Source organism: Oncorhynchus nerka, linkage group LG23 (genome assembly GCF_034236695.1).
Source record: "Oncorhynchus nerka isolate Pitt River linkage group LG23, Oner_Uvic_2.0, whole genome shotgun sequence".
NCBI lineage: Eukaryota > Metazoa > Chordata > Actinopteri > Salmoniformes > Salmonidae > Oncorhynchus > Oncorhynchus nerka.
This window is the reverse complement of record NC_088418.1, coordinates 28,244,912-28,266,000: the sequence shown is the minus strand read 5'-3', so window position 1 is coordinate 28,266,000 and position 21,089 is coordinate 28,244,912. Positions and strand designations below refer to the sequence as shown.

Here is a 21,089-nt window from a genome sequence, read left to right as displayed (position 1 = left end):
GCTGAGCCAGTAACCGAAAGGTTGCTGGTTTGAATCCCTGAGTTGACTAGGTGAAAAATCTGCCGATGTGCCCGTGAGCAAGGCACTTAACCCTAATTGCTCCTCTAAGTCGCTCTGGATAAGAGCATCTGCTAAAATGTAAATGTCAATGGACTCTAGGGGGTTAATACACGTGGCACACCCTCATTTTCAAAGGCTGTTGACATCAGAAAGTGTGAGTGCATGTGTGCCTGTGTGTGTTTTAAAGAGAGGATTTGCAGCGGGAGAGCATGCTATTACAAGTATATGTGTGGTCTTTTGAATCTATTTTGCCCCAGCTTGCTGACAGGGCTGCCAAGACCACTTTGTCCTTAGATTTGTCACTGGGGTAGTCCATCCAGGAAACAACGTTACCTAATTTTACGGACACATGAGTCTCACTCTCACGTGATAGGGCAGGGTTCCCCAACTAGGTGATTTTATTTGGTGCACCAAGTTTTCTGAGCAAAAAAAAAAAAAAGGATTTTCATTGTTGGACAGAAAAGGCTGTAAGGAAATCAGGAAACCAGGAAATCAGATCCAAGTGATTTTAATTGAAGAAATCTGTTCCCAAGTATTCCCACTCATAATAGAGAGCCATGTGATCGTATCCAAATGCAAGCAAGGTTTGAAATGATTGTGTTTTAGTCAAACATTATATCTGTTTGGGCTTCTTGCAGTCAATTTGCAGTCTACAAATTATTTGTAATTATGTTCCGGTCCCTTGACCATCCGCTCAAGAAAATATTGTCTCGCTACTGAATCTAGTTGATGATCCCTGTGATAAGTATCCATTTCTCACCAACAAAAATACTCACCCAATGAGCAAAGACCAGGGGCTGTTCTAATCAAGCGTTTCAGAGTAGGAATGCTGGTCTAGGATCAATGTAGCCTTTTAGATCACAATTAATACAACTAGATGGATAGGGGGAACTGATCCTAGCACTCCTACTCTGAGAAGCTTGATACATATACAGTAGCCCCAGAGCAAAGATGATTATGGGCTTTTTCAGGTCACCTGAAGGTGTGTGTCTGCACAAATCTAAGCAAACTCGCAGAGCAGTCTGGAGGAAATGATTAGTACCCTGCAGTCAAATGACCAAATGGCCCTCTAGTGGCCTCATGGGTGGAAAGTTATTAATATTTTTCATAATTAATAAACATTATTTCAAAAACACACTGAAAATCCGGTGTTTCTATGTCAAAATCTTATGTGATGTATATTAAGTGTAATATTTGGACGTAAACTTGAATACATTTCAATTCTACCTGACATGGTACAGGTGTCTTCTTTCTTTAAGCCCATAACCATGTGTGTGAGGTGTATATTTTTGTCTCAAAGTAGATTTGTTTAAGACTACCAAGAAACACTCTTGTCTAAGCCTGATTTAGCCCACTGCAGTAAAATGCTTAAAGAGCACACACACATTCACTCTCACAGACACACAGACAAACCAGCTGCCACTGAGAATAAGCTCATGTGAGTCTTGGGAACGAGGGGAGAGATGTCCACTGTCCAGTCAAGTGAGAAGCTTACGGCGGAAGGGCAGGCTCAGGTGTGGGAAGCGGAACAAGAGTCAGGCGCCAGAGGAAGGCAGGAGCCTGGGAATGAATGAGTATATCTGCTGCTCTTCCCCAGGACTGAGGAACCTACTGGATGGAGCCCCTTCCCTGGGATCCATCTCATTCCTTAGGAATACGTCTAGGATCAGCTCTATCCTTATATCAACCCTAACCATTAGGGGGTAATGCAAAGCTGATCAGATTAGCATCTATATAGGCTTCTTCATCCTATGTCTCCTATTGACTCCTGGACAAAGTTGCCACAGATAATGATAAGAAGAGCAGTTCAACATTTTCACGCCTAATGGTTAAGGTAAGGTTTTGGGCAGGTGAGCTGATCCTAGGTCTGTGTGGAAGGTTAACTTTTACCTGGAGGGTAAAGAGCCATTCTGGAAGTGAGATGCACGACTATCACAAACCGTCTGACTTCACAAGGAGAGATTCAGTGTTTTCAAAATATGTGGAGGTCTTTAACTGCTACAAGAATCTCCATACTATAACACACTTAGCCAACACACACCCGCATACGCACGCACACACACACAGATTTACATTGTGAAAGATATTACCTGTGCAATGCCTTTGGCAATGGAGCCAAGACATTAAACCGGTGTCTAAAAATATCCAATGCAATTTGCTACAGTTACATAAAACTCTACTGATGATGATCCAAGAAGGCAGGGGTGGCTTACCACAATCATTATCGTAATCATTACTGCAAAGGGTCATGTGACGCAATGCATTGTGAGAGTTTATCATTTATAGCTTCATAAACAGTCCAATAGGCACATCAAAACCTATTGATTAGTGCACACCGTAGCAAACCGTAACAAAACATTTTGCAACAGAAATCATTTTGCAACTAAAACTAGAGTTTCTCGTTCCGGTAGGTCCCTCTCCATTTCACCCCGTTTGCTTCCGTTTGGGTCCTAGTGAATACACCCCTGTACTAGACATCATTGTTTGTCAATTGCCTCACTAGGCAGTGAACATGTTCTCTGCTTGCTGATTGGTTGAGATTGTCACGCCCTGGTCTAAGTATTTTGTGTTTATCTTTATGTATTGGGTCAGGCCAGGGTGTGGCATGGAGTTTTTGTATTGTGGTGTGTTTTGTCTGGGGGTTTTGGTGTGTATGTTAGTGGTATTGTAGCTTAGTAGGGTGTTCTAGGAGAGTCTATGGCTGTCTGGAGTGGTTCTCAATCAGAGGCAGGTGGTTATCGTTGTCTCTGATTGGGAACCATATTTAGGCAGCCATATTCTTTGGTTGTATTGTGGGTGATTGTCCTTAGTGTCCTTGGTCCTGTCCTGTCCTGTCCTGTCCTGTCCTGTCCTGTCCTGTCCTGTCCTGTCCTGTCCTGTCCTGTCCTGTCCTGTCCTGTCCTGTCCTGTCCTGTCCTGTCCTGTCCTGTCCTGTCCTGTCCTGTCCTGTCCTGTCCTGTCCTGTCTAGGTTAGGTTAGGTTACACCAGTATAGGCTGTTTCGGTTTTCTTTACGTTTATTGTTTTTTTGTAGTAATTGTATTTAGATTCGTGTTACGTTTGTTTATTAAAACATGGATCGTAATATACACGCTGCATTTTGGTCCGACTCTCCTTCATCACCATTAGAAAACCGTTACAGAGATGGTCAGTGAGTACACTACCGGCCGAAAGTTTTAGAACACCTACACACTCAAGAGTTTTTCTTTATGTTTACTATTTTCTACATTGTAGAATTATAGTGAATACATCAAAACTATGAAATAACACATATGGAATCATGTAGTAACCAAAAAAGTGTTAAACCAATATTTTATATTTGAAAATATTCAAATAGCCAGCCTTTGCCTTGATGACAGCTTTGCACACTCTTGGCATTCTCTCAATCAGCTTCATGGGTTATTCACCTAGAATGCATTTTAATTAACAGGTGTGCCTTCTTAAAAGTTTATTTGTGGAATTTCTTTCCTTCTTAATGTGTATGAGCCAACCAGTTGTGTTGTGACTAGATAGGGGTGGTATACAGAAGATAGCCTATTTGGTAAAAGACCAAGTCCATATTATGACAAGGACAGCTCAAATAAGTGAAGAGAAACGACAGTCCATCATTACTTTAAGACACGAAGGTCAGTAAATATGGGAAATTTCAAGAACTTTGAAAGTTTCTCCACATCTCAACATCAACTGTTTATAGGGAACTGTGTGAATCAGGCCTTCATGGTCGAATTGCTGGAAGACAAAAACACTACTAGACCTTTGATCTGGAGTCCAAATTGGAGATTTTTGGTTCCAACCGCCGTGTCTTTGTGAGACACAGTGTGGATGAACGGATGATCTCTGCATGTATATTTCCCACTGTAAAGCATGGAGGAGGTGCTGTTATGGTGTGGGGGTGCTTTGGTAGTGACACTGTCTGTGATTTATTTAGAACTCAAGGCACACTTAACCAGCATGGCTACCACAGCATTCTGTACCGATACGCCATCCCATCTGGTTTGAGCTTAGTGGGACTATCATTTGTTGTTCAACAGTACAATGACCCAACACACACCTCCAGGCTGTGTAAGGGCTATTTGACCAAGAAGGAGAGTGATGGAGTGCTGCATCAGATGACCTGGCCTCCACAATCCCCAGACCTCAACCAAATTGAGATGGTTTGAGATGAGACGAACTGCAGAGTGAAGGAAAAGCCGCCAAGAAGTGTTCAGCATATGTGGGAACTCCTTCAAGACAGTTGGAAAAGCATTCCAGGTGAAGCTGGTTGAGAGAATACTAATAGTGTGCAAAGCTGTCATCAAGGCTAAGGCTGGCTATTTGAAGAATATCAAATATAAAATAGATTTAGATTTGTTTAACACATTTTTTGGATACTACATGACTCCATATGGGTTATTTCATAGTGTTGAGGTCTTCACTATTATTCTACAATGTAGAAAATAGTAAAAAATAAATAAAAACCCTTGAATGAGTAGGTGTTCAAAGGTTTTGACCGGTAATGTATGTTCACATGCACACTAATAGATACATATTAAACTGATTATGGCAGTAGGCCGAGTATGGTATTAATCATGTAAACACCTTACTGTGCTTATCTTAATCGGTCATAATCTAAGTAAGCATACGCCGATTAAAACACCTGGTTTTCTGAGCAATCTTTAAAATTATTAGGACACATTAATGCCTTAGTGTGAGTTCCAGCAGTGTATTTGATCTGCACATGTGCCAACACCAGCAGGGCAAGCCTCAATCTTATCCGCAAGTGAAGTGAGTTCGTAAAAACTGAAAGTATGCTAATTGTTTTCACATACAAACTTTATATGTCCGGTGTCACGTTCTGACCTTTATTTCCTGTGTTTTGTAATTAGTTAGTATGGTCAGGGCGTGAGTTGGGTGGGCAGTCTGTTTGTTTTTCTATGATTTGAGTATTTCTATGTTTCGGCCTAGTATGGTTCTCAATCAGAGGCAGGTGTCATTAGTTGTCTCTGATTGAGAATCATACTTAGGTAGCCTGGGTTTCACTGTGTGTTTGTGGGTGATTGTTCCTGTCTCTGTGTTTGCACCAGATAGGACTGTTTTGAGTTTTCACATTTCTTGTTTTTTGTAGTCAGTTGTTCATGTGTACCTTAACGTATTAAAGAGAACCATGGACACTTACCACGACGCATATTGGTCCTCAGATCCGTTTCGCCTCTCCTCTTCGGAGGAGGAGGAGGAAATTCATTACATCCGGACTCAGAATCCAATAGGCTTCCCAAAAATAACATGGTCGCTGTGGTAGAACGTTTATTTTGATTGACGATTTTCTGCATTTATCAAAGTCCCATCGGTAGCATGATTTCACGTGTCCATGTAAACAGGTTTATTTAGGGAAATCGTTCTTCTTGCAAAGCATGTAAACTATTATATTAATCTGACTATTCACAATAATTGCATTACTGTGTGCATGTGAATGTACCCAGTATGGCTGACTGAGCGACACAGGGAGATGATTTCAGTTCATTAATGGCTTGTCACAGAAACAGAATTTGGGATATGACGTAAATAAGAAATAAGCTACCGCGAAAACACCTCTTTTTGCTGTCGGTGAGTCAGCAATTTGAAGTATAAATGGCCTTTTATTTTACTTCAAATACTTGTTCTTTTTAGGATTTTTACTTGCAGTGAGCCAACCTACACGTTTATTTGCATATTTATCTATCTCAAAGATAAGTTATATATTGTTTTTTTTACCTAGTGTTTCTAGGGTGCAGTTGTCTTTGGTCTAATTTAAAGTGACCGAGACTCAAGTGCTCTTCCCCAAAGAAGCACGGTCATGGTATGCACACACACACACACTCACACGCACACACACACTTATGCATATACACAGTCACACACATATTTGAGGAGCACCAACATAGATGCAAGTCAGACCACTGAAATGTATGTGTGTGTGTCCAGTACCTGTGTGTGTGTGCGTGGCATTGGAGGCCTTGGCGAGATTGAACTGGCGAAGCCTTCTTTGGTGAGTCTTGCCGTTGTAGTGGATCTGGGCCTGGGCCAATGAATTAAGCTGGATGTTACACACCTTGGAAAAGAAAGATGGTTTTACACATAGACATACATTATATGTACACTGTACTTTTAATACTATTAGAATGATATGTGATATTTAATTCTGTATTTTTTTATCCACCTTGACACAGAGACTGGACAAAAAAACAACATTACAAAAGAATGTAGGTCAAGTCCGTTCACTATGGTGCTCCCAGCAGGTGGGCTACTGCATGGCTCCTCGCTGTCACACGCACACACACACACAGTCTTGTTCAGCTAACCATGTGGGCACACACAATTCAGTCCCATTCAAAATCCTATTTTCCCTAACCTCTAACCCTAACCCTAACCTGTACTCTTACCCTAACCCAAAAACCTAACCTTAACCCTAACCCTAAAACTAACCCTAAACGTAATTCTAACCCTTAACACAAATTCTAATCTTAACCCTAAACCCCTAGAAATAGCATTTGACCTTGTGGGGACTAACAAAATGTCCCCAGCCCAAACCGAACCAAATGTAGCATGAATCAATCAGAAAATCGATTCAAGCGCTTCGAACCGCCGGTCGCTAATGTTTTTTCTCATAGAATTTTATGTTTTTGTGACTGAATTGATGCGTCCTCTCCTTCAGTAGCTATCGAACTAAGCACGCAAATGTGTAAATGCATATGACAGTCATTGATGTCCAAGGCAGATAACAACTGTGCTTACAGGACGCAGCTGCTCGCGCCAAAAAGAGCCTTTCCCTGACCTAATATTCGAACATCATTAGGGCCGATTTCAAGTTTTCATAACAATCGGAAATCGGTGTTTTTGGACACCGATTTGGCCGATTATTTTTTATTTTTTTACACCTTTATTTAATCCTTATTTAACTAGGCAAGTCAGTTAAGAACACAGTTAAGAACACACAATGACGGCCTAGGAACGGTGGGTTAACTGCCTTGTTCAGGGGCAGAACGACAGATTTTTACCTTGTCAGCTCAGGTGATTCAATCTTGCAACCTTACAGTTAACTAGTCCAACGCTCTAACCACCTGCCTCTCATTGCACTCCACGAGGAGCCTGCCTGTTACGCGAATGCAGTAAGCCAAGGTAAGTTGCTAGCTAGCATTAAACTTATCTTATAAAAAACAATCAATCATAATCACTAGTTAACTACACATGGTTGACGATATTACTAGTTTATCTAGCGTGTCCTGCGTTGCATATAATCGATGTGGTGTGTATTCGCGAAAAAACAAGAAAATGCCTATCTTAAAATCAATACACAGAAGTATATATTTTTAAACCTGCATATTTAGCTAAAAGAAATCCAGGTTAGCAGGCAATATTAACCAGGTGAAATTGTGTCACTTCTCTTGCGTTCATTGCACGCAGAGTCAGTGTATATGCAACAGTTTGGGCCGCCTAATTTGCCAGAATTTTACGCAATTATGACATAACATTGAAGGTTGTGCAATGAAACAGGAATATTTAGATTTATAGATGTCACCCGTTAGATAAAATACGGAACGGTTCCGTATTTCACTGAAAGAATAAACGTCTTGTTTTCGAGATGATAGTTTCCGGATTCGACCATATTAATGACCTAAGTCCTGTATTTCTGTGTGTTATTATGTTATAACTAAGTCTATGATTTGATAGAGCAGTCTGACTGAGCGGTGGAAGGCAGCCGCAGGCTCGTAAGCATTCATTCAAACAGCACTTTCGTGCGTTTTGCCAGAAGCTCTGCTGTTTCTGACTTCAAGCCTATCAACTCCCGTGATTAGGCTGGTGTAACCGATGTGAAATGGCTAGCTAGTTAGCGGGGTGCTTGCTAATAGCGTTTCAAACGTCACTTGCTCTGAGACTTGGAGTAGTTATTCCCCTTGCTCTGCAAGGGCCGCGGCTTTTGTGGAGCGATGGGTAACGCTGCTTCGAGGGTGGCTGTTGTCGAGCCCAGGTAGGGGCGAGGAGAGGGACAGAAGCTATACTTTTACACTGGCAATACTAAAGTGCCTATAAGAACATCCAATAGTCAAATATATATGAAATACAAATGGTATAGAGAGAAATAGTCCTATAATTCCTATAATAACTACAACCTAAAACCTCTTACCTTGGAATATTGAAGACTCATGTTAAAAGGAACCACCAGCTTTCATATGTTCTCATGTTCTGAGCAAGGAACGTAAACGTTAGCTTTCTTACATGGCACATATTGCACTTTTACTTTCTTCTCCAACACTTTGTTTTTGCATTATTTTAACCAAATTGAACATTATTATTATTATTTATTTGAGGCTAAATTGATTTTATTGATGTATTATATTAAGTTAAAATAAGTGTTCATTCAGTACTGTTGTAATTGTCATTATTACAAATACATTTTAAAAATCGTCCGATTAATCGGAATCGTCTTTTTTTGGTCCTTCAATAATCGGTATCGGCGTTGAAAGATCATAATCGGTCGACCTCTATTAGAGACATATTTTTTGCATTGAATTTTGTATATTTATTCTGCATCTACCAATACCAACCATTAGCCTGTGTGATTGATGAGGGCTGAACTACAACTGTGTTTGTGAGACAAGGGCAGATCCTGAAAAAGTTTCTTCTCACAAATGTCTGTTAAGTCTGAACGGTTTGTCAAACTATAATGACCATACCATGAAAAGCTGAGACTCTCATGAACATGCACATCTGTTTTGTTCTATGAAGCTCACAGACCACACAAGAGTTGTTAAAAGGTAAGGGTTCTACATAGAATATCAGAGACAATAATTGCACATAATACTGTAATAAACTCACATAGTTGCTGTCAAAAACACCAAACTCCACACAATTATAACTGACTAGTTGGATATTCATTTCCCACTGAGAAAACAATTTCTGTGTTTACAGCATTCTTATGAATTAATTTTTAATAAAGTTTTTGCTTGGCAGTCCTTATTATTTTTGTTGTCAATAAATCTCATGAATGCAACTGTTTACGTCAAATAGTTTTGTGTTCTACATGTAGCCCTGGTTGTCCTGAAAAGAAAATGGTAAACTACTTCAATGTGAGGCTAAATATGAGGGCAGAGCGAGTAGATCAATTAAAGTAGTGAATTTCAAGTTTTTCACCCAGGGATTGCCTGGGTATGAAAAAGTTTCCCATGAACAGGTTGAAGTTGTCATTTCATAATCATTTTTGCCCGCCGCACTGTAAGCCTACGGTTGGAGCAGGAGAAGAGCAGCTCCAAACGGTCAAAATCATTTACTTTTGAGACGGTGGTGAAATCCCAAACGCCGTTATATTAACTGGTTATGCCATTGCTAATTTCTAAAGATAAATATTGATACATTACTAGCTCAAAACACTTTTTATCTGCTAAAATGACAGGTTAATCAGTGGGTGATTGGAATTTCAGATAAAAAGTGGGGGGGGACAAAATGCATAAATTGCCCCCTCTAATCTGATAGTGGTAGATGCTGTCTGCCCTATGGCTTAGTTCAGGTGGCTACACACACCATACAGGTGTGTGTGTGTGTAGCCACCTGTATACAGTGCCTTCAGAAAGTATTCACACCCCTTTTCCACATTTGTTGTGTTACAGCCTCAATTTATACTGAAATAAAATTAAGATGTTGTGTCACTGGCCTACACACAATACCCATCATGTCAAAGTGGAATTATGTGTTTAGAAAGTTTAACAAATGAATAAAAAATGAAAAGCTCAAATGTCTTGAGTCAATAAGTATTCAACCACTTTGTTATGGCAAGCCTAAATAAGCTCAGGAGTAAACATTTGCTTAACAAGTCACATAATAAGTTGCATGGATTCTGTGTGCAATAATGGTGTTTTACATTATTTTTGAATGACTACATCATCTCTGTACCCCACAAATACAATTATCTGTAAGGTCCCACAGTTGAACAGTGAATATCAAATACAGATTCAACCCCAACTACCAGGGAGATTCTCCAATGCTTCGCAAAGAAGAGCACATATTGGTAGATGGGTAAAAAAAAAAGCAGACACTGAATATCCCTTTGAGCATGGTGAAGTTATTAATTACACTTTGGATGATGTATCAATAAACCCAGTTGTCACTACAAAGATACAGGTGTCCTTCCTAACTCAGTTGCCAGCGAGGAAGGAAACCGCTCAGGAATTTCACCATGAGGCCAATGGTGACTTTAAAACAGTTACAGAGTTTAATGGCTGTGATAGGAGAAAATTGAGAATGGATCAACAACGTTGTAGTTACTCTACAATATTAATCTAAATGACAGAGTGAAAAGAAGGAAGCCTGTACAGAATAAAAATATTCAACAACATGCATCCTGTTTGCAACTAGTCACAAAAGTAAAACTGCAAAAATGTGGCAAAGAAATTAACTTAGTCTTGAATACTAAGCGTTATGTTTGGGGCAAATCCAACACAACACATCACTGAGTACCACTCTTCATATTTTCAAGCATTGTTGTCACGCCTTGGTCTTAGTATTTTGTGTTTTCTTTCTTTATTTGGTCAGGCCAGGGTGTGACATGGGTTTATTGTGTGGTGTGTTTTTGTATTGGGGTTTTAGTAGGTATTGGGATTGTGGCTGAGTAGGGTTGTCTAGGAAAGTCTATGGTTGCCTGAGGCGGTTCTTAATCAGAGGCAGGTGATTATCGTTGTCTCTGATTGGGAACCATATTTAGGCAGCCATATTCTTTGAGTGTTTCGTGGGTGATTGTTCCTGTCTCTGTGTTAGTTGTCACCAGATGGCTGTATAGGTTTTCACGTTCCGTTTGTTGTTTTTGTATTGTTCGTTTTCATCATCATTAAACATGTATCGTATTAACCACGCTGCATTTTGGTCCGACTCTCTTTCGACGGAAGAAAACCGTAACAATTGTGGTGTGGTGGCTGCATCATGTTATGGGTATGCTTGTCATCGGCATGGACTAAGGAGTTTTTAGGATAAATGAAATATATATGTATCGTGTGTAGATGGGTGAGAATTTATATTTATTTAATCCATTTTGAAGTCAGGCTGTAACACAGCCAAATGTGAATTAAGTCAAGGAGTATGAATACTTTCTGAAGGCCCAGCTCCTGAGCTCAATCAGTATCAGATTTTAATTTAAAATGGAAAATGAATATGTTCCTGCAAAAAATGTTAGCACATCAAATAGAATCGTATTGAATCGTTCCACTAATCATACAAAATCGCACCGAATCGTTTTAAACTAAAAGTACCATTCCTGTATCGTATTGGAGCCCATGTATCCCTAACACATACAGACACACACAGGCGCACACACACCCGCACACAGGCGCGCACACACACAAAGGTGCGCACGCAGACACACACACAGAGCCGGACATGTACTTATTTTTCCTATGGATATCACACACCTCACACAGAGTCACACTGCTCTGTCTCCTCTCCCGCTTAAGCCTCCGCCCAGGGGCGGCTCGCTCCTCTTCTTCATCCTCCTCCTCTTCCTCGGCCTTCGACAGGAGGACATTCTCCAGTAGCCCGGGGCTCCTGGGCCTCTTCATCCCTGGGAGAGTCCAACCAAAGGTAAATAAATTATGATCAGTTAAGGCTGAAACACAACATCGATTTTAGCATCAACCAGATTAAGATTCCTTTATTGCAGCAATGGTCGGCAAAATTGTTAAAAGGTTCAAATACAATACTGATAAGTGTTACAGTTGGACAATGGATAAAGACACTTCAAACGTTTACATTTGTTCAAATCCATCAGATATTGACTGAATTATAGCGCATAAAACATTGCCCTGGCATGGACAACATAATGAATGGAGTTCAGGCATTTTGGAGAGAATTCAGGGATGATTTATTTTCAAATCTCAATTTAATAATGCACAAATGTATACATTCTTACAATATCAGGTACTTGTTTAATATTTTGTTGATAAAATAAAGAAAAGTATATGTGCCTTATATGCATATACACAACATTCTTACAAAATGCTATACTGCCCCATGCAAGGAATAATAACGCATATGTGCAACAACTAAATGGCTCTTAAAATGCGTTTACATTCGATGGAGTTTTATATAGATTGAAGTGGTGGGGGAGAGTAGGGTGCACGATGGTAATAGAACTCAAAGGAGGGCCACACAATGCTTCTGAAGCCTTACTGTGAATATTTCCAGAACAACCACAAGGGGGCAGAAGCGCACAGTTCATCTTTATGGCGGGAAGTTGAAGAGGAAATCTCACAACCTCTCCATTACTTCTCAACAATCTCCATCTCCAGCCCTGGAGAGCACCTGGATGTGCAGTCTTGTGTTCCATCCCAGCACAATTTAAAAAACATTACAATTCATTTCACAACAGATTTCATAACAGATAAAGTGTGTGCCCTTAGGCCGCTACTATCCTACCACATATCTACAACACAAAATCCATGTGTACGTGTGTGTATAGTAAGTATGTTATCGTGTGTGTGTGTATGCATGTGTCTGTCCCCCGTGTGTGTGTCTCTTCAAAGTCCCCGCTGTCCATAAGGTGTATTTTTAGCTGTTTTTTAAATCAGATTTTACTGCTTGCGTGAGTTACTTGATGTGGAATAGAGTTTCTTGTAGTCATGGCTCTATGTAGTACTGTGCGCCTCTCATAATCTGTTCTGGACTTGGGGACTGTGAAGAGACCTCTGGTGGCATGTCTTGCGGGGTATGCATGGATGTCTGACCTGTGTGCTAGTAGTTCAACCTGTCAATACCTCTCACAAATACAAGTAGTGATGAAATCAATCTCTCCCTCTACATTGAGCCAGGAGAAATTGACATGCATATTATGAATATTAGCTATCCGTGTACATTTAAGGGCCAGCTGTGCCGCCCTGTTCTGGGCCAATTGTAATCCCTCTTTGTGGCACCTGACCACACGACTGGACAGTAGTCCTGGTGCGACAATTCCAGGGCCTGAAGGACCTGCCTTGATGATAGCGTTGTTAAGAAGGCAGAGCAGCGCTTTATTCTGGACAGACTCCCCATCTTAGCTACTGTTGCATCAATATGTTTTGACCATGACAGTTGGTGCGATGTTGGTTTGAGATATGGTGATCAGAGTATACGCAGATGACTCTGCGACATTTGTACCAAGCTTGATTTAATTTCATAACATACGCTCCACATCTTTGCTGTCTGTCAATCTTGTGTAATCAGGGGGCTATAACAGGTGTTACTTAACGTGCGTGCTATCAACGGAAAGCTATTCCTGGTTTGTTCGTCTGAGGAATAATCTTTAGTATCTGATCTATTAGAAATAAGCCGAAAGATGATTATTATCTTGCAGTGTCTCGACTCGGTAGTCGGTACTGTAATGCTGCAATGTTGGTTTAAGATAAGTTGATCAGAGATAGTACATGTGCGATTAAAGATTTTGAAGGGGCTTGTAAGCTAGTTTGAACATTTAATTTGGTCAAAAAGAACTCTGTTAATTCACATAGCCTTAATGTACTTAATGTACTACAGCACTAATTATTGTGGAACTAAAAAGAGGTGGGATGGATGATATTCAACTCTGTTTTAAAAATCACAGGAAGAGTAGCTGATGCCTTGGCAGGAACTAACGGGGTTCCATAATAAATACAAATACTAATATTTTGCTTTGTGCTTTTCAAACGATAATAGCGCCATAACTAACATGATAATGATTTAGTTGTTGTCACGTATACTCCCTCTCCCGCACACCTGTCACCATCGTCTCGCGCACCTGCGCCTCATGACGCTCACCTGGACTCCATCACCTCCTTGATTATCTTCCCTATATCTGTCACTCCCCTTGGTTCTTTCCTCGGGTGTTATTGACTCTCTTTTCATGTCGGTGCATTGTTTGTGTTTCGTGTTCATTGTTTCTTTTATTTATTAAAGCACTCACTCCCTGAACTTGCTTCCCGACTCTCAGCGCACTCGTTACAGTTGTGGAGGTTGTACTTGAAGCTCAGCTAAAATTCACTGTACTCATGAAATGAGTGAAGGAATATTATGAAAGAAGCTAAGTCATGGAATGAAAATGAATGATAAAGAGAGGCTTTTCAAGGCTGTGTGACAACTAGGGTAGCCTAGATGTTTTTATTAGGTTGCCGTGCTGGCACTGAATAAACACTTACTGTATGAGTAAGCTGAATAGCCTTATGCAAGTGTTAGATTCTTTTCCAGGACGGGGCACAAAGGCCCCCAAATCAGCATCTAGGACTTTAACCAAAATGTTCAATCGAAACCAATTGAAGCCAATCCATTTTAGGCAGAGGGAACAGAGCCCTATACAACGGCAGGGTAAACACTGCATTGTATTTTAGCCCTGCATGAATCATTCATTCTAAGAAGTAGTCTTGTGTGGTTCAGTTGGTAGAACATGTGGTTCAGTTGGTAGCGCATGGAGCTTGCAAGGGATGTGGGTTCAATTCCCACTCAGCCACCCATACATAATCATGTATGCACGCATGACTCTAAGTCACTTTGGATAGAAGCGTCTGCTTAATGCCATATATTATATTGTATTAAAAAGTGTCCCATTTAAAACCAGAAAGCATTACCTCTAGCAAACTCACAACTGGAAACCATTCATTTTCAATGGGGGGAGGAGACACAAGGATACATTAAGCGACTTAACAGTTGGAGAGTATGAGCTCGGCGACCAGAGATCAGAAAATCCCACTTTTATGCAAATCGGCGGAGGGAGGGTGTTACTAGCTAGCTTTGACAACATTAAAAGCTTAAAAGGCAACGTGACAACACCCACAAAGAGAGAGCTCGATGATTCCTTGCTACTTTGTAGCTTTCGGGGAAATAACTGGACCGTTACATAGCCTTGAATATGTGGACACAAATATGGCAGTCCCATCCACATAACCATTAACTCAGCAGCTCAGATAGTAAGTTATCATTATGGGATCAGTTCGAATGAAAACCTGCATATAATAATACACAGGAGGCTTTTAGAATGAGGACCAACCCATCTGAACACCACAAACCACTTAACAAAGTGGTTTTCGGCCAGTTTGGTTAAGGTTTGGCAGAGTTTCCCCTGGCAATGGTTGTCCACTCTCTTTGCCTGGCACCTGTGTGGGTAGTTGGGTAGTGCCTGCCCTGTAGTGAGTGAACGTTGAGCAATGGGTGGCTCTAAAGAGGGATCAGTGATTGGCACAGGAGAGGGCCAGCTGTGCCACCCAGAGCATGTTCTATTGACTGCGGTGTCTACCAAAAACACACATGTGTACTCATACAATCACCCACACACACACAATCATTCACAAGCAAGTACATGCACACACAGAAGCGTACATAAGAGCCAGCTACCGCCCGTTTCTGTAGGGAAATTAGGGTTGCAAAACTACCGCAAAGTTACCATAATTTTCTGTAAATTTGGTAATTAACAGATTTTTGTAAATCTATGAAAATCTTGGTAATTTATTCTTGAATAACTTTTTTTTTGTTAAGTATTAATATAAAATATATTTTAAAATGTTAAAAAAAATACATCAATGCATATATATATATATTTAATTAAATATATTTTAAAATTGAAAAATTACCAAAAAATACATAAATACATATATATACATATATAATATATATTTTTAAAAATCTGTTAATTACCAAATTTACAGATAATTATGTTAACTTTGCGGTATATATATATATATCTGTGTCCATGTTGTCCATGAGTCTATCTAATTTATAGACAGACCTATAGTACTGTAGGGTTCAAGAGAAAATAGCCTATTCTTACAAAAGGGTAAAGTTTGCAAGTTTGCAGTTTCATTTGAGGAGGTCTGACGACCGAAAGCTCAGCCTAAATCAATTGAATTGTGCATCGATCCTGAGTGTGCTGAGACTCACCTCGCATGTGAGGTGAAATAATACTATTCTCCTCACATGTGAAAAGATGGTGTTAACATGTTGCAGTAACAATGTTTCTACCGGTGGAATTAAGGTGACCACATCTAAAAAGCCAAAATGTGGGACAAGGAAAACATTTTGCGGGACATTTGCGGAACAGTGGACAGAATACATTTTCTGGAGCAGGATAATGGATCACGTTCAAATAGCGACATCGTTTTGCTGTTTGATGGTCACTGCCTGTTAAAGGGGCGATCCTTAGTTGCTACATCATTTTGAAATTCATGATATGTACCCATTGATTCTTGAAGAACATAACGTATAAATGCCTCATGAGCTTAGTTCAACTGTTATACCCCATCAGAACTCACAAGCTTTTTTAACTCCAATGTTTGTAAACAAAGTAAATGTAAATAACCACTGTTAAAATATGGTTGAAACTATATTTTTTGTATCATGGATGGTCAGTCTTTGCGTCCATTGCGTAGTCTATGGATTTGAGAGTGATTATATTTCTCCAGCCCATCCCTCAGCTTTTTACAAAAGCTGTGGCGGGGAGTCCTCTTTGTTAATGTTTCAATAAGAAACTGCCGCTTTAAACACCTTAAATAGAGTCATAGTGTTATGATATGATGCAATCCTCTAGTGAGTGAGTTACTTTTGTGCAATTTATCAAGTAAAACTTCTGAAGTCAAGAACAGAATTCTTAGCATTTCAAACAAAAAGAATGATATTGAAAGCAGAACATTAACCCAAAAGTATTGATAACAAAACAAAATAGTGCAAGGAAATCATTTTTAAATGCGAGAACAAATACATTTTAAATGCATGCAAAAAAATAGTTTTTGTAAGTTTTGGCACATTCATTCCAGCAAAATAGCACTCTGCATCCCACTGCTGGTCTGCCTCTGAAGCTAAGCAGGATAGGACCCTGGACTTCCAGATGTAGCTGGAAGTGGTGGAAAATAAACATGTGAGTAAAAATGTATAATAATTCACAAGGGAAAAATTAATGTCATTTGTTTTTGGACACGAGTGAAAAACTTCACTTGAAGCTTAGGGCACTGGTTCATCCACCTCTGGCCTGCTCGCCTCCCTACCACTGAGGAAGCGCCAGTTCGCGCAGCCCAGTCAAAACTGTTCGCTGCTCTGGCCCCCAATGGTGGAACAAACTCCCCTCCACGCCAGGACAGCGGAGTCAATCACCACCTTCCGGAGACACCTGAAACCCCACCTCTTTCAGGAATACCTAGGATAGGATAAAGTAATCCTTCTCACCCCCCCCTTAAAAGATTTAGATGCACTATTGTAAAGTGGCTGTTCCACTGGATGTCTTAAGGTGGCACCTGGATAAGAGTGTCTTTGACTTAAATAACAAAATGTAAGCTTATTATTATTTATTTGATTAGACGTTCATTTTTCCCATTCCCATACATTACTTTTTTTTCTCACACGTTTATTTCTTACCACTTACAGCTACATCTGGGCTCCCATCCAGGGACCAACTAGGACCGTCCTCACTTAGCTTCAGATGCAAATCAGCAGTGGGATGCAGGGTGCTATGTTGCTTGAATGTGATTTTTTTTTCTGTGATATTTTGTAAGGGTAATTAATGAAGAAAAACATTTTTTTTTTTATCAACAATGACAGAATTTGCAATTAACTCCAAAGATGTACTTTTTTCACAACTGCCACCAGTTCGGCATCAAAACATTTACAACAAAGACATATTGACATAGTAAAATAAATAAAAGCGTGTAAAAATATAAAGGATGTTCCATGCTGAAACCCTCAAATTAAACACCAACGGTATTCACTAAGTTGATGGGTTAGGCTATATTTAGAATAATGTTTTGCTGCCGTTGTCATTCTATTTTTCATAATTAAAAAATGTATATTATTATTTAATATTTGGCATGTTATGAAAATGACCTAAAGTCCTTGAAACTTTTCGATCATTTTGAAAGTTACAGGTAACATTTTGGGATTTCCCTCGAGCCAGTCCATTAGAGGTTGCCAATCATTGGCTGATCTCCTGGTGACAGAGTGTGACTCAAACTGCCAACAGTGGCTGAGTAGAAACACACTAACAGTTTGTCTGGTACAGCCAGCCAGTATGACACACACACAAAGCTATGTACCCAGCACCATACACATGAGGCTAGGTTTCCAGCACCACACACAAGGCTATGCAGTGTTTCCCCTAAATGCATTTAGCAACGGCACACCACTGCTGGCATGTGTCCCCCTTTGATTTTGTCATGTTTGAGTCACTCAGATCGCATAAGAACTTGGCCCATGCCTTGGCAAAATGTGTTTCATTGCAGGAAATTCGTTTTAAAAAGTATAATTTTCTTTCAGCCCCATTGCGGGCGGCAGGGTAGCCTAGTGGTTAGAGCATTCGACTAGTAACCGGAAGGTTGAAAGTTCAAACCCCTGAGCTGACACGGTACAAATCTGTCGTTCTGCCCCTGAACAGGCAGTTAACCCACTGTTGCTAGGCCGTCATTGAAAATAAGAATTCTTTAAGTTAAATAAAGGTAAATTAAATTTAAATTAAAATTGCAAAAAGTGTAATATGTCTGTTTAAAAACTAATTTCCTGCAATTATACACATACAAACTATAAAATGTTTTTTCTGCTCCATGGCAAAATGGGAAATTAGCTTTAAAACAGGCTATGTACCCAGCACCACACACACAGTATGAGGCTATGTGCCCATCACTATATACAGTAGACGACCCCCAGATGATGGCCCAGCATATCTCTACCCCTGTAAATACTAGCACTCATCAGTCTGTCCCGAGTGGGGAAAGAGAATAAAACCATGATGTGTCTCAGACAGGCACATAAAAGCAGGCCGTAAAGGATGGTTTATGCCCCACATGTTCTTTCTCTCTTTCTCTCTCCCTTCCTTCCTTCCTCCCTCTCTCTCTCTCTCTCTCTCCCTCCCTCCCTCTCTCTCGCTGCCCCTCATAAAGATGGTGACAGAATGCTGTTCCCAGATCAGCTGGCAGCTGGGAAACTAGAGAAGCAGGGTTGAGTGTGTGTGTGTGCGTATTGTGTGTGTCTACTCTGAGCGCGTCTTCTCTATGTGTACAGTTGAAGTCGGAAGTTTACATACACCTTAGTCAAATACATTTAAACTCAGTTTTTCACAATTCCTGACATTTAATCCTAGTAAAAAAATGATGTCTTAGGTCAGTTAGGATCACCACTTTGTTTAAAGAATGTGAAATGTCAGAATAATTGTAGAGAGAATTACTTATTTCAGTTTTTATTTCTTTCATCACATTCCCAGTGGGTCAGAAGTTTACATACACTCAATTAGTATTTGGTAGCATTGCCTTTAAATTGTTTAACTTGGGTCAAACGTTTCAGGTAGCCTTCCACAAGTTTTCCACAATAAGTTGGGTGAATTTCGGCCCATTCCTCCTGACAGAGCTGGTGTAACTGAGTAGGGTTTGTAGGCCTCCTTGCTCACACACGCTTTTTCAGTTCTGCCCACAAATTTTCAATAGGATTGAGGTCAGGGCTTTGTGTTGGCCACTCCAATATCTTGACTTTGTTGTCCTTAAGCCATTTTGCCACAACTTTGGAAGTATGCTTGGGGTCATTGTCCGCTTGGAAGACCCATTTGCGACCAAGCTTTAACTTCCTGACTGATGTCTTCAGATGTTGCTTCAATATATCCACATAATTTTCCGTCCTCATGACGCCATCTATTTTGTGAAGTGCACCAGTCCCTTCTGCAGCAAAGCACCCCCACAACATGATGCTGCCACACCCGTGCTTCACGGTTGGGATGGTGTTCTTCGGCTTGCAACCTACCTTTTTCCTCTAAACATAATGATGGTCATTATGGCCAAACAGTTCTATTTTTATTTCATCAGACCAGAGGACATTTCTCCAAAAAGTATGATCTTTGTCCCTATGTGCAGTTGCAAACCGTAGTCTGGCTTCTTTATGGTGGGTTTGGAGCAGTGGTTTCTTTCTTGCTGAACGGCCTTTCAGGTTATGTCGATATAGGACTTGTTTAACTGTGGATATAGATGATTTTGTACCCGTTTCCTCCAGCATCTTCACAAGGTCCTTTGCTGTTGTTCTGGGATTGAGTTTCACTTTTTGCAAAAAAGTACGTACATCTCTAGGAGACAGAACGCATCTCCTTCCTGAGCGGTATGACAGCAGCGTGTTCCCATGGTGTTTAAACTTGTGTACTATTGTTTGTACAGATGAACGTGGTACTTTCAGGCATTTGGAAATTGCTCCCAAGGATGAATCAGACTTGTGGAGGTCTACCATTGTATTTCTGAGGTCTTGGCTGATTTCTTTGGATTTTCCCATGATACCAGGCAAAGAGGCACTGAGTTTGAAGGTAGGCCTTGAAATACATCCACAGATACACCTCCAATTGGCTCAAATAATGTCAATTAGCCTATCAGAAGGTTCTAAAGCCATGACATAATTTTCTGGAATTTTCCAAGCTGTTTAAAGGCACAGTCAACTTAGTGTATGTAAACTTCTGACCCACTGGAATTGTGATACAGTGAATTATAAGTGAAATAATCTGTCTGTGAACAATTGTTGGAAAAATTACTTGTGTCATGCACAAAGTAGATGTCCTAACCGACTTGCCAAAACTATAGTTTGTTAACAAGAAATTTATGGAGTGGTTGAAAAACGAGTTTTAATGACTCCAACCTCAGTGTATGTAAACTTCCGACCAACTGTATATCCAATGCAAAAAAACATTCACATTTAAATGGTATTAATATTAATTTGCATATATTTCCGTAAATTCCCATATATTCCCATTAATTCCCGTATATTCCCGTTAATTCCCAAGTAAAGTTTCCACCTCTGAATATTCTCCAAAATGTGCAACCCTACCTACTACAGTAGCTATAATATAAAATAAGATAATTAGGTTGGTGCTTACATTTGTCCTATTAGGAAATGTGTTTTTTGCATATCCCACTACCCATGAGAAACCCTCAGAGAGTGGGGTCAGAGACAGGGATAACTATATACTTTGGCATATGGATGGCTCTACAAAAGTGGATTTGTCTTATCAGATCACTACTTTTAAAGTATGAAAACATCTGACAAACTTTTATTTTGGATTGAAATGTCCTCCCTCTAATTTAGACA

The 21,089-nt window shown here is 40.1% G+C and overlaps 1 protein-coding gene across 1 annotated transcript in view; it reads right to left on the bottom strand.

The window, feature by feature from the left end:
* The window catches only part of LOC115106650 (zinc finger protein 385B-like), a 147,937-nt gene that overhangs the window by 70,516 nt on the left and 56,332 nt on the right, over positions 1-21,089 (bottom strand). The window contains exons 2-3 of the mRNA XM_029629587.2: positions 11,471-11,619; positions 6,003-6,126 (exon numbers count right to left, since the gene is read on the bottom strand). Coding sequence (XP_029485447.1) covers positions 6,003-6,126; positions 11,471-11,619 — 273 coding nt within the window. The remainder of the gene's footprint in view (positions 1-6,002; positions 6,127-11,470; positions 11,620-21,089) is intronic.